Here is a 17,580-nt window from a genome sequence, read left to right as displayed (position 1 = left end):
ACTGTCCACACACATACAGTACAAACATGGACTACATAAACACTGTCCACACATACAGTACAAACATGGACTACATAAACACTGTCCACACACATACAGTACAAACATGGACTACATAAACACTGTCCACACACACAGTACAAACATGGACTACATAAACACTGTCCACACACATACAGTACAAACATGGACTACATAAACACTGTCCACACACATACAGTACAAACATGGACTACATAAACACTGTCCACACACATACAGTACAAACATGGACTACATAAACACTGTCCACACATACAGTACAAACATGGACTACATAAACACTGTCCACACATACAGTACAAACATGGACTACAGAAACACTGTCCACACACATACAGTACAAACATGGACTACAGAAATACTGTTCACACATACAGTACAAACATGGACTACATAAACACTGTCCACACATACAGTACAAACATGGACTACAGAAACACTGTCCACACATACAGTACAAACATGGACTACAGAAATACTGTTCACACATACAGTACAAACATGGACTACATAAACACTGTCCACACATACAGTACAAACATGGACTACAGAAATACTGTCCACACATACAGTACAAACATGGACTACATAAACACTGTCCACACATACAGTGCAAACATGGACTACAGAAACACTGTCCACACATACAGTACAAACATGGACTACATAAACACTGTCCACACATACAGTACAAACATGGACTACATAAACACTGTCCACACACATACAGTACAAACATGGACTACATAAATACTGTCCACACACATACAGTACAAACATGGACTACATAAACACTGTCCACACATACAGTACAAACATGGACTACATAAACACTGTCCACACATACCGTACAAACATGGACTACATAAACACTGTCCACACACATACAGTACAAACATGGACTACATAAACACTGTCCACACATACAGTACAAACATGGACTACATAAACACTGTCCACACACATACAGTACAAACATGGACTACATAAACACTGTCCACACATACAGTACAAACATGGACTACAGAAATACTGTCCACACATACAGTACAAACATGGACTACATAAACACTGTCCACACATACAGTGCAAACATGGACTACAGAAACACTGTCCACACATACAGTACAAACATGGACTACATAAACACTGTCCACACACATACAGTACAAACATGGACTACATAAACACTGTCCACACACATACAGTACAAACATGGACTACATAAACACTGTCCACACATACAGTACAAACATGGACTACATAAACACTGTCCACATATACAGTACAAACATGAACTACATACACACTGTCCACACATACAGTACAAACATGGACTACACTGTCCACACATACAGTACAAACATGGACTACATACACACTGTCCACACATACAGTACAAACATGGACTACATACACACTGTCCACACATACAGTACAAACATGGACTACACTGTCCACACATACAGTACAAACATGGACTACATAAACACTGTCCACACATACAGTACAAACATGGACTACAGAAACACTGTCCACACACATACAGTACAAACATGGACTACATAAACACTGTCCACACACATACAGTACAAACATGGACTACAGAAACACTGTCCACACACATACAGTACAAACATGGACTACATAAACACTGTCCACACATACAGTACAAACATGGACTACATAAACACTGTCCACACACATACAGTACAAACATGGACTACATAAATACTGTCCACACATGCAGTACAAACATGGACTACAGAAACACTGTCCACACACATACAGTACAAACATGGACTACATAAACACTGTCCACACATACAGTACAAACATGGACTACAGAAACACTGTCCACACATACAGTACAGACATGGACTACAGAAATACTGTCCACACACATACAGTACAAACATGGACTACAGAAACACTGTCCACACATACAGTACAAACATGGACTACATAAACACTGTCCACACATACAGTACAAACATGGACTACAGAAATACTGTCCACACACATACAGTACAAACATGGACTACATAAACACTGTCCACACATACAGTCCAAACATGTACTACATAAACACTGTCCACACATACAGTACAAACATGGACTACATAAACACTGTCCACACACATACAGTACAAACATGGACTACAGAAACACTGTCCACACATACAGTACAAACATGGACTACATAAACACTGTCCACACACATACAGTACAAACATGGACTACATAAACACTGTCCACACACATACAGTACAAACATGGACTACATAAACACTGTCCACACATACAGTACAAACATGGACTACATAAACACTGTCCACACATACAGTACAAACATGGACTACATAAACACTGTCCACACACATACAGTACAAACATGGACTACATAAACACTGTCCACACATACAGTACAAACATGGACTACATAAACACTGTCCACACACATACAGTACAAACATGGACTACATAAACACTGTCCACACATACAGTACAAACATGGACTACAGAAATACTGTCCACACATACAGTACAAACATGGACTACATAAACACTGTCCACACATACAGTGCAAACATGGACTACAGAAACACTGTCCACACATACAGTACAAACATGGACTACATAAACACTGTCCACACACATACAGTACAAACATGGACTACATAAACACTGTCCACACACATACAGTACAAACATGGACTACATAAACACTGTCCACACATACAGTACAAACATGGACTACATACACACTGTCCACACATACAGTACAAACATGGACTACATACACACTGTCCACACATACAGTACAAACATGGACTACACTGTCCACACATACAGTACAAACATGGACTACATAAACACTGTCCACACATACAGTACAAACATGGACTACAGAAACACTGTCCACACACATACAGTACAAACATGGACTACATAAACACTGTCCACACACATACAGTACAAACATGGACTACAGAAACACTGTCCACACACATACAGTACAAACATGGACTACATAAACACTGTCCACACATACAGTACAAACATGGACTACATAAACACTGTCCACACACATACAGTACAAACATGGACTACATAAATACTGTCCACACATACAGTACAAACATGGACTACAGAAACACTGTCCACACATACAGTATAAACATGGACTACAGAAACACTGTCCACACACATACAGTACAAACATGGACTACAGAAACACTGTCCACACACATACAGTACAAACATGGACTACATAAATACTGTCCACACATACAGTACAAACATGGACTACAGAAACACTGTCCACACACATACAGTACAAACATGGACTACAGAAATACTGTCCACACACATACAGTACAAACATGGACTACATAAACACTGTCCACACACATACAGTACAAACATGGACTACATAAACACTGTCCACACATACAGTACAAACATGGACTACAGAAACACTGTCCACACATACAGTACAGACATGGACTACAGAAATACTGTCCACACACATACAGTACAAACATGGACTACAGAAACACTGTCCACACATACAGTACAAACATGGACTACAGAAACACTGTCCACACACATACAGTACAAACATGGACTACATAAATACTGTCCACACACATACAGTACATCATGGACTACATAAACACTGTAGACACATACAGTACAAACATGGACTACATAAACACTGTCCACACATACAGTACAAACATGGACTACATAAACACTGTCCACACATACAGTACAAACATGGACTACATAAACACTGTCCACACATACAGTACAAACATGGACTACATAAACACTGTCCACACATACAGTACAAACATGGACTACATAAACACTGTCCACACATACAGTACAAACATGGACTACATAAACACTGTCCACACACATACAGTACAAACATGGACTACAGAAACACTGTCCACACACATACAGTACAAACATGGACTACATAAACACTGTCCACACATACAGTACAAACATGGACTACATAAACACTGTCCACACACATACAGTACAAACATGGACTACAGAAACACTGTCCACACACATACAGTACAAACATGGACTACATAAACACTGTCCACACACATACAGTACAAACATGGACTACATAAACACTGTCCACACATACAGTACAAACATGGACTACATAAACACTGTCCACACACATACAGTACAAACATGGACTACATAAACACTGTCCACACACATACAGTACAAACATGGACTACATAAACACTGTCCACACATACAGTACAAACATGGACTACATACATGTCCACACATACAGTACAAACATGGACTACATAAACACTGTCCACACATACAGTACAAACATGGACTACATAAACACTGTCCACACATACAGTACAAACATGGACTACACTGTCCACACATACAGTACAAACATGTCCGCACACATACAGTACAAACATGGACTACATAAACACTGTCCACACATACAGTACAAACATGGACTACATACACACTGTCCACACATACAGTACAAACATGGACTACACTGTCCACACATACAGTACAAACATGGACTACATAAACACTGTCCACACATACAGTACAAACATGGACTACATAAACACTGTCCACACACATACAGTACAAACATGGACTACATAAACACTGTCCACACACATACAGTACAAACATGGACTACATAAACACTGTCCACACACATACAGTACAAACATGGACTACATAAACACTGTCCACACATACAGTACAAACATGGACTACATAAACACTGTCCACACACATACAGTACAAACATGGACTACATAAATACTGTCCACACATACAGTACAAACATGGACTACATAAACACTGTCCACACATACAGTACAAACATGGACTACAGAAACACTGTCCACACACATACAGTACAAACATGGACTACAGAAACACTGTCCACACACATACAGTACAAACATGGACTACATAAACACTGTCCACACACATACAGTACAAACATGACTACAGAAACACTGTCCACACATACAGTACAAACATGGACTACATAAACACTGTCCACACATACAGTACAAACATGGACTACATAAACACTGTCCACACACATACAGTACAAACATGGACTACAGAAACACTGTCCACACATACAGTACAAACATGGACTACATAAACACTGTCCACACATACAGTACAAACATGGACTACATAAACACTGTCCACACATACAGTACAAACATGGACTACATAAACACTGTCCACACACATACAGTACAAACATGGACTACATAAACACTGTCCACACATACAGTACAAACATGGACTACATAAACACTGTCCACACATACAGTACAAACATGGACTACATAAACACTGTCCCACACATACAGTACAAACATGGACTACAGAAACACTGTCCACACATACAGTACAAACATGGACTACATAAACACTGTCCACACATACAGTACAAACATGGACTACAGAAACACTGTCCACACACATACAGTACAAACATGGACTACAGAAACACTGTCCACACACATACAGTACAAACATGGACTACATAAACACTGTCCACACACATACAGTACAAACATGGACTACAGAAACACTGTCCACACACATACAGTACAAACATGGAGTACAGAAATACTGTCCACACACATACAGTACAAACATGGACTACATAAACACTGTCCACACATACAGTACAAACATGGACTACATAAACACTGTCCACACACATACAGTACAAACATGGACTACATAAACACTGTCCACACATACAGTACAAACATGGACTACATAAACACTGTCCACACATACAGTACAAACATGGACTACATAAATACTGTCCACATATACAGTACAAACATGGACTACATACACACTGTCCACACATACAGTACAAACATGGACTACACTGTCCACACATACAGTACAAACATGGACTACATACACACTGTCCACACATACAGTACAAACATGGACTACATACACACTGTCCACACATACAGTACAAACATGGACTACACTGTCCACACATACAGTACAAACATGGACTACATAAACACTGTCCACACATACAGTACAAACATGTACTACAGAAACACTGTCCACACACATACAGTACAAACATGGACTACATAAACACTGTCCACACACATACAGTACAAACATGGACTACAGAAACACTGTCCACACACATACAGTACAAACATGGACTACATACACACTGTCCACACATACAGTACAAACATGGACTACATAAACACTGTCCACACACATACAGTACAAACATGGACTACAGAAACACTGTCCACACATACAGTACAAACATGGACTACAGAAATACTGTCCACACACATACAGTACAAACATGGACTACATAAACACTGTCCACACACATACAGTACAAACATGGACTACATAAACACTGTCCACACATACAGTACAAACATGGACTACAGAAACACTGTCCACACATACAGTACAGACATGGACTACAGAAATACTGTCCACACACATACAGTACAAACATGGACTACAGAAACACTGTCCACACATACAGTACAAACATGGACTACATAAACACTGTCCACACATACAGTACAAACATGGACTACATAAACACTGTCCACACATACAGTACAAACATGGACTACATAAACACTGTCCACACATACAGTCCAAACATGGACTACATAAACACTGTCCACACATACAGTACAAACATGGACTACAGAAATACTGTCCACACACATACAGTACAAACATGGACTACATAAACACTGTCCACACATACAGTACAAACATGGACTACATAAACACTGTCCACACACATACAGTACAAACATAGACTACAGAAACACTGTCCACACACATACAGTACAAACATGGACTACATAAACACTGTCCACACATACAGTACAAACATGGACTACATAAACACTGTCCACACACATACAGTACAAACATGGACTACAGAAACACTGTCCACACACATACAGTACAAACATGGACTACATAAACACTGTCCACACACATACAGTACAAACATGGACTACATAAACACTGTCCACACATACAGTACAAACATGGACTACAGAAACACTGTCCACACACATACAGTACAAACATGGACTACATAAATACTGTCCACATATATAGTACAAACATGGACTACATAAACACTGTCCACACATACAGTACAAACATGGACTACAGAAACACTGTCCACACACATACAGTACAAACATGGACTACATAAACACTGTCCACACATACAGTACAAACATGGACTACACTGTCCACACATACAGTACAAACATGGACTACATAAACACTGTCCACACATACAGTACAAACATGGACTACAGAAACACTGTCCACACATACAGTACAAACATGGACTACATAAACACTGTCCACACACATACAGTACAAACATGGACTACAGAAACACTGTCCACACACATACAGTACAAACATGGACTACAGAAATACTGTCCACACACATACAGTACAAACATGGACTACATAAACACTGTCCACACATACAGTACAAACATGGACTACATAAACACTGTCCACACACATACAGTACAAACATGGACTACATAAACACTGTCCACACATACAGTACAAACATGGACTACAGAAACACTGTCCACACACATACAGTACAAACATGGACTACATAAACACTGTCCACACACATACAGTACAAACATGGACTACATAAACACTGTCCACACATACAGTACAAACATGGACTACAGAAACACTGTCCACACACATACAGTACAAACATGGACTACATAAATACTGTCCACATATATAGTACAAACATGGACTACATAAACACTGTCCACACATACAGTACAAACATGGACTACAGAAACACTGTCCACACACATACAGTACAAACATGGACTACATAAACACTGTCCACACATACAGTACAAACATGGACTACACTGTCCACACATACAGTACAAACATGGACTACATAAACACTGTCCACACATACAGTACAAACATGGACTACAGAAACACTGTCCACACATACAGTACAAACATGGACTACATAAACACTGTCCACACACATACAGTACAAACATGGACTACAGAAACACTGTCCACACACATACAGTACAAACATGGACTACAGAAATACTGTCCACACACATACAGTACAAACATGGACTACATAAACACTGTCCACACATACAGTACAAACATGGACTACATAAACACTGTCCACACACATACAGTACAAACATGGACTACATAAACACTGTCCACACATACAGTACAAACATGGACTACATAAACACTGTCCACACATACAGTACAAACATGGACTACATAAACACTGTCCACATATACAGTACAAACATGGACTACATACACACTGTCCACACATACAGTACAAACATGGACTACACTGTCCACACATACAGTACACACATGGACTACATACACACTGTCCACACATACAGTACAAACATGGACTACATACACACTGTCCACACATACAGTACAAACATGGACTACACTGTCCACACATACAGTACAAACATGGACTACATAAACACTGTCCACACATACAGTACAAACATGTACTACAGAAACACTGTCCACACACATACAGTACAAACATGGACTACATAAACACTGTCCACACACATACAGTACAAACATGGACTACAGAAACACTGTCCACACACATACAGTACAAACATGGACTACATAAACACTGTCCACACATACAGTACAAACATGGACTACATAAACACTGTCCACACACATACAGTACAAACATGGACTACAGAAACACTGTCCACACATACAGTACAAACATGGACTACAGAAATACTGTCCACACACATACAGTACAAACATGGACTACATAAACACTGTCCACACACATACAGTACAAACATGGACTACATAAACACTGTCCACACACATACAGTACAAACATGGACTACATAAACACTGTCCACACATACAGTACAAACATGGACTACAGAAACACTGTCCACACATACAGTACAGACATGGACTACAGAAATACTGTCCACACACATACAGTACAAACATGGACTACAGAAACACTGTCCACACATACAGTACAAACATGGACTACATAAACACTGTCCACACATACAGTACAAACATTGACTACAGAAATACTGTCCACACACATACAGTACAAACATGGACTACATAAACACTGTCCACACATACAGTCCAAACATGGACTACATAAACACTGTCCACACATACAGTACAAACATGGACTACAGAAATACTGTCCACACACATACAGTACAAACATGGACTACATAAACACTGTCCACACATACAGTACAAACATGGACTACATAAACACTGTCCACACACATACAGTACAAACATAGACTACAGAAACACTGTCCACACACATACAGTACAAACATGGACTACATAAACACTGTCCACACATACAGTACAAACATGGACTACATAAACACTGTCCACACACATACAGTACAAACATGGACTACAGAAACACTGTCCACACACATACAGTACAAACATGGACTACATAAACACTGTCCACACACATACAGTACAAACATGGACTACATAAACACTGTCCACACATACAGTACAAACATGGACTACAGAAACACTGTCCACACACATACAGTACAAACATGGACTACATAAATACTGTCCACATATATAGTACAAACATGGACTACATAAACACTGTCCACACATACAGTACAAACATGGACTACAGAAACACTGTCCACACACATACAGTACAAACATGGACTACATAAACACTGTCCACACATACAGTACAAACATGGACTACACTGTCCACACATACAGTACAAACATGGACTACATAAACACTGTCCACACATACAGTACAAACATGGACTACAGAAACACTGTCCACACATACAGTACAAACATGGACTACAGAAACACTGTCCACACATACAGTACAAACATGGACTACATAAACACTGTCCACACATACAGTACAAACATGGACTACATAAACACTGTCCACACACATACAGTACAAACATGGACTACAGAAATACTGTCCACACACATACAGTACAAACATGGACTACATAAACACTGTCCACACACATACAGTACAAACATGGACTATATAAACACTGTCCACACATACAGTACAAACATGGACTACAGAAACACTGTCCACACACATACAGTACAAACATGGACTACATAAACACTGTCCACACATACAGTACAAACATGGACTACAGAAACACTGTCCACACATACAGTACAAACATGGACTACAGAAACACTGTCCACACATACAGTACAAACATGGACTACATAAACACTGTCCACACACATACAGTACAAACATGGACTACATAAACACTGTCCACACATACAGTACAAACATGGACTACAGAAACACTGTCCACACACATACAGTACAAACATGTACTACATAAACACTGTCCACACATACAGTATAAACATGGACTACAGAAACACTGTCCACACATACAGTACAAACATGGACTACAGAAACACTGTCCACACATACAGTACAAACATGGACTACATAAACACTGTCCAAACATGGACTACATAAACACTGTCCACACACATACAGTACAAACATGGACTACATAAACACTGTCCACACATACAGTACAAACATGGACTACATAAACACTGTCCACACACATACAGTACAAACATGGACTACATAAACACTGTCCACACACATACAGGACAAACATGGACTACATAAACACTGTCCACACACATACAGTACAAACATGGACTACATAAACACTGTCCACACATACAGTACAAACATGGACTACAGAAACACTGTCCACACATACAGTACAAACATGGACTACAGAAACACTGTCCACACATACAGTACAAACATGGACTACAGAAACACTGTCCACACATACAGTACAAACATGGACTACAGAAACACTGTCCACACACATACAGTACAAACATGGACTACATAAACACTGTCCACACATACAGTACAAACATGGACTACAGAAACACTGTCCACACACATACAGTACAAACATGGACTACAGAAACACTGTCCACACATACAGTACAAACATGGACTACATAAACACTGTCCACACATACAGTACAAACATGGACTACAGAAACACTGTCCACACATACAGTACAAACATGGACTACACTGTCCCCACACATACAGTACAAACATGGACTACATAAACTCTGTCCACACACATACAGTACAAACATGGACTACAGAAACACTGTCCACACACATACAGTACAAACATGGACTACATAAACACTGTCCACACATACAGTACAAACATGGACTACAGAAACACTGTCCACACATACAGTACAAACATGGACTACAGAAACACTGTCCACACACATACAGTATAAACATGGACTACAGAAACACTGTCCACACACATACAGTACAAACATGGACTACATAAACACTGTCCACACATACAGTACAAACATGGACTACAGAAACACTGTCCACACACATACAGTACAAACATGGACTACATAAACACTGTCCACACACATACAGTACAAACATGGACTACAGAAACACTGTCCACACATACAGTACAAACATGGACTACATAAACACTGTCCACACATACAGTACAAACATGGACTACATAAACACTGTCCACACACATACAGTACAAACATGGACTACATAAACACTGTCCACACATACAGTACAAACATGGACTACAGAAACACTGTCCACACATACAGTACAAACATGGACTACATAAACACTGTCCACACACATACAGTACAAACATGGACTACATAAACACTGTCCACACATACAGTACAAACATGGACTACAGAAACACTGTCCACACATACAGTACAAACATGGACTACATAAACACTGTCCACACATACAGTACAAACATGGAGTACATAAACACTGTCCACACACATACAGTACAAACATGGACTACATAAACACTGTCCACACACATACAGTACAAACATGGACTACATAAACACTGTCCACACATACAGTACAAACATGGACTACATAAACACTGTCCACACATACAGTACAAACATGGACTACAGAAACACTGTCCACACATACAGTACAAACATGGACTACAGAAACACTGTCCACACACATACAGTACAAACATGGACTACAGAAATACTGTCCACACATACAGTACAAACATGGACTACATAAACACTGTCCACACACATACAGTACAAACATGGACTACATAAACACTGTCCACACATACAGTACATCATGGACTACATAAACACTGTCCACACACATACACACTGGGCTTTGGTGAAAAGTTCTGCACTATATAGGGAACAGGGTGCAAGAACTGCACTATATAGGGAACAGAATGTAAGTAGTGCACTATATAGGGAACAGGGTGTAAGTAGTGCACTACATCTGGAAGAGGATGCCATTTGGGATGTAGACTTGGTCGTCAGGTAATACATGCCCTCTCTCCCTCCCTCCCTCCAGATCTCTCCGGAGGTGCTGTGTCGAGCGGGGGTCAAAGTGCACCGGACCGTCCAGCAGAGTGGCCAGTTCGTCGTCTGTTTCCCGGCAGCGTTCGTCTCCAAGGTGTGCTGCGGCTACAGCGTCTCCGAGACAGTGCACTTCGCCACCCCCCAGTGGCTGAACACGGGATACCAGGCTGCCAAGGTTGGAGCCCCCCGTCGTATCAATACTTGAAGGAAAAGCTATTAGTTGAAAGAAGAGTATAGTTTAATTCAGTACATAATGGATTATAATGTTACCTGCCATGCTAACGTTGCTGTAGTATTTAGTATAGTGTTACTAGTCGTTGGCATCGGCATGATAAATGTTGTTTTCACAGATAAAGTTGCAAGATCAGTTTGGTTAATGTATTGGTCTTCAACATTAATACAGATTCTTAAACACAGTTCTCCATAAAAAAAATCTTCATTACTTTTCTGTTACAATAAATATATATATATATTGTTATTCAAGACAATTTCAAAGTGATATAAATGTCTTTGCTAAAATTAACGAAAATCCATTTTCGTTTAGGAGTCTGACCACATAGAGTATGAACTCCTGTACCCGTCCTGTACCTCTCCATGCTCCTGTACATCTTGGGGTGGCCAGTTTGACTGAGTTCCAGTCCTGAAAGCTCCTCACGAAGGGGTGGTAACCAGACTCTAAAGTCTGACTTAACCAGCTTCCTGGCAAAGTCAACACATAGTTTAGTCAGTCAGTCTGTCTATCAGTCAGTCAGTTCAGATAGAGTGGACAAACTGAGGGTAGAGAGTGCCTCTGTGTACCCGGTGTTCCGCTGGTGAATTCAGTATCAAAGATTCTGTTATCCACATGGATTTCAGTTACATACACATCTACTGCATGAAAGGAGGGATTTGCGAGGGTTTACCAAACTGAGCACATCCATTCATCTGAACTGGGATATGTTGTCAAAAGACCCTGTCATATCAAATGTTGAAATATCTCTTACCTCTCCTCCCCAGGAGCTGAAATGTCGACGCATAGAGAGGTCCTTCTCCATGGAGAAGTTGCTGTACCAGATCGCAATGTCAGAATCTAAACGGGAGAATGGTGTCATTCTGAGTACCATGACCTCACTTCTCAAAGACCTCAGGTGGGTTTAACTATTTAACCAATAGCAGTATTATCATTCCAGATCACAGTATCAATAGCAGTAGTATCATTCCAGATCACAGTATCAATAGCAGTATTATCATTCCAGATCACAGTATCAATAGCAGTATTATCATTCCAGATCACAGTATCAATAGCAGTAGTATCATTCCAGATCACAGTATTAATAGCAGTAGTATCATTCCAGATCACAGTATTAATAGCAGTATTATCATTCCAGATCACAGTATCAATAGCAGTATTATCATTCCAGATCACAGTATCAATAGCAGTATTATCATTCCAGATCACAGTATCAATAGCAGTATTATCATTCCAGATCACAGTATCAATAGCAGTATTATCATTCCAGATCACAGTATTAATAGCAGAATTATCATTGTAGGTCACAGTATCATTGTAGGTCACAGTATCATTGTAGATCACAGTATCATTGTAGATCACAGTATCATTGTAGATCACAGTATCATTGTAGATCACAGTATCATTGTAGATCACCAGACGTGCTACCTGTCCCAGACCTGCTGTTTTCAACTCTTTAGAAACAGCAGGAGCGGTAGAGATACTCTGAATGATCGGCTATGAAAAGCCAACTGACATTTACTCCTGAGGTGCTGACATGCTGCACCCTCGACATCCACTGTGATTATTATTATTTGACCCTGCTGGTCATCTATGAACATTTGAACATCTTGGCCATGTTCTGTTATAATCTCCACCCGAACAGCCAGAAGAGGACTGGCCTCCCCTCAGACCCTGGTTCCTCTCTAGGTTTCTTCCTAGGTTCTGGCCTTTCTAGGGAGTTTTTCCTAGCCACCGTGCTTCTACACCTGCATTGCTTGCTGTTTGGGGTTTTAGGCTGGGTTTCTGTACAGCACTTTGTGATATCAGCTGATGTAAGAAGGGCTATATAAATACATTTGATTTTATCACAGTCCCATCATACATAGAATGTAAGGCTACTCACCCCACCACCTGTTGAATAAACAGCTGTGGGATGAGGCTGGAGAAATGGAACCACTCTCAAGAATCAATCATCATTCATTTAAAAGTACGTTACCTATTGCAAATTGACCCTTTCTACAACTTTAAAAAAAGGAAACAGTAGCCATTGATTACAGACGATACACCAGTCTGCTCTACCTGTTCCAGGGATACAGAGTTGAGACAGCGCAGGGATCTGTTTGACGCCGGGCTGCGGTCTGTTGCCCGCTACTGTAGCCATGACAACCAGGCCTCGTCAGAGAGCAGGAGGATCCAGCGCCAGTGGCTGAGGCTCGACCCCTCGGACCGACGCTGCCAGGTGTGCCAACACCTCTGCTACCTCTCCATGGTGAGTCTTTACTGGGCAGGGAAGGTTGGGCACAAACATAGGCAGGGATTCAATCAAAGGCACGTTGTCGACAAGCGCACTGCACGGCCAACAAGGAGCCTTCTGAAAGGCCATTTCCCCGATGTTCGTGGAGATGGCATCGATGGTTAAGTCTGCAGATGTGAGCTCAATCGTAAATGTCTTGTAGAAAGACCGGTCTTACTTTATTGTCCCTGGAGGGAAAATGTTGTGTTTATTCTGTCCTGATGGCATGCTCCTCATGTCCCTGCAGGTGGTTCAGGAGGGAAAATGTTGTGTTTATTCTATGTCCTGATGGCATGCTCCTCATGTCCCTGCAGGTGGTTCAGGAGGGAAAATGTTGTGTTTATTCTGTCCTGATGGCATGCTCCTCATGTCCCTGCAGGTGGTTCAGGAGGGAAAATGTTGTGTTTATTCTGTCCTGATGGCATGCTCCTCATGTCCCTGCAGGTGGTTCAGGAGGGAAAATGTTGTGTTTATTATGTCCTGATGGCATGCTCCTCATGTCCCTGCAGGTGGTTCAGGAGGGAAAATGTTGTGTTATTATGTCCTGATGGCATGCTCCTCATGTCCCTGCAGGTGGTTCAGGAGGGAAAATGTTGTGTTTATTCTATGTCCTGATGGCATGCTCCTCATGTCCCTGCAGGTGGTTCAGGAGGGAAAATGTTGTGTTTATTCTGTCCTGATGGCATGCTCCTCATGTCCCTGCAGGTGGTTCAGGAGGGAAAATGTTGTGTTTATTCTGTCCTGATGGCATGCTCCTCATGTCCCTGCAGGTGGTTCAGGAGGGAAAATGTTGTGTTTATTCTGTCCTGATGGCATGCTCCTCATGTCCCTGCAGGTGGTTCAGGAGGGAAAATGTTGTGTTTATTCTATGTCCTGATGGCATGCTCCTCATGTCCCTGCAGGTGGTTCAGGAGAGTGAGAACGTGGTGTTCTGTCTGGAGTGTGTCCTGCTGTACGTACAGAAACACAAGTCTTGCCGAGGCCTCAAAATGATGTACCGTTACGACGAGGTACTACAGTACACTACACACTACTACAGTACACTACGCTACACACTACGCTACTACAGTACACTACACACTACTACAGTACACTACACTACACACAACTACAGTACACTACACGACACACTACTACAGTACGCTACACACTACACACTACTACAGTACACTACGCTACACACTACGCTACTACAGTACACTACACACTACTACAGTACACTACACTACACACAACTACAGTACACTACACGACACACTACTACAGTACGCTACACACTACTACAGTACGCTACACACTACTACAGTACGCTACACACTACTACAGTACACTACACACTACTACAGTACGCTACACACTACTACAGTACACTAAACACTACTACAGTACACTACACACCACTACAGTACACTACACACCACTACAGTACGCTACACACTACTACAGTACACTGCACACTACTACAGTACACTACACACCACTACAGTACACTACACACTACTACAGTACGCTACACACTACTACAGTACACTACACTACACACAACTACAGTACACTACACACAACTACAGTACACTACACACAACTACAGTACACTACACACTACTACAGTACACTACACACTACTACAGTACACGACACACCACTACAGTACACGACACACCACTACAGTACACTACACACCACTACACACTACTACAGTACACTACACACTACTACAGTACACAACTACAGTACACTACACACTACTACAGTACACTACACACTACTACAGTACATTACACACTACTACAGTGCACTACTACTACAGTACACTTCACACTACTACAGTGCACTACATTACACACAACTACAGTGCACACTACTACAGTACAGTACTACAGTGCACTACACACTACACTACAAACTACTAAAGTACACAACTACAGTACAGTACTACAGTGCACTACACACTACTACAGTACACTACACTACAAACGACTAAAGTACACAACTACAGTACACTACTACAGCACATTACTACAGTGCACTACACACTACTACAGTATACTACCCACTACTACAGTACAGTACTACAGTACACACTACTAAAGTATACTTCAGTACACTACTAAAGTACACTACTAAAGTACACTACACACTACTAAAGTGCACAACTACAGTACACTACACACTACTACAGTACGCTACACACTACTACAGTACACGACACACCACTACATTACACTACTACAGCACACTACTACAGTACACTACACACTACTACAGTACACAACTACAGTACACAACTACAGTACACTACACACCACTACACACTACTACAGTACACAACACACCACTACAGTACACTACTACAGTACACAACTACAGTACACTACACACTACTACAGTACACTACACACTACTACAGTACACTACT

At 40.8% G+C, this 17,580-nt stretch overlaps 1 protein-coding gene across 3 annotated transcripts in view; it reads left to right on the top strand.

Annotated features, from left to right (window-relative positions):
- jarid2a (jumonji and AT-rich interaction domain containing 2a) overlaps window positions 1-17,580 on the top strand; it is a 144,853-nt gene that overhangs the window by 122,116 nt on the left and 5,157 nt on the right. The window contains exons 15-18 of one of the 3 annotated variants that reach the window (XM_082975902.1): window positions 12,650-12,751; window positions 13,654-13,784; window positions 14,957-15,137; window positions 16,064-16,171. In XM_082975902.1, the coding sequence (XP_082832028.1) occupies window positions 12,650-12,751; window positions 13,654-13,784; window positions 14,957-15,137; window positions 16,064-16,171 (522 nt within the window). The other 2 variants (XM_082975901.1, XM_082975903.1) reach the window with 2 other exon arrangements.

This window comes from Salmo salar, chromosome 05 (assembly GCF_965601325.2).
Source record: "Salmo salar chromosome 05, fSalSal1, whole genome shotgun sequence".
Taxonomy (NCBI): domain Eukaryota; kingdom Metazoa; phylum Chordata; class Actinopteri; order Salmoniformes; family Salmonidae; genus Salmo; species Salmo salar.
This window is presented reverse-complemented; position numbering and strand designations above follow the sequence as displayed.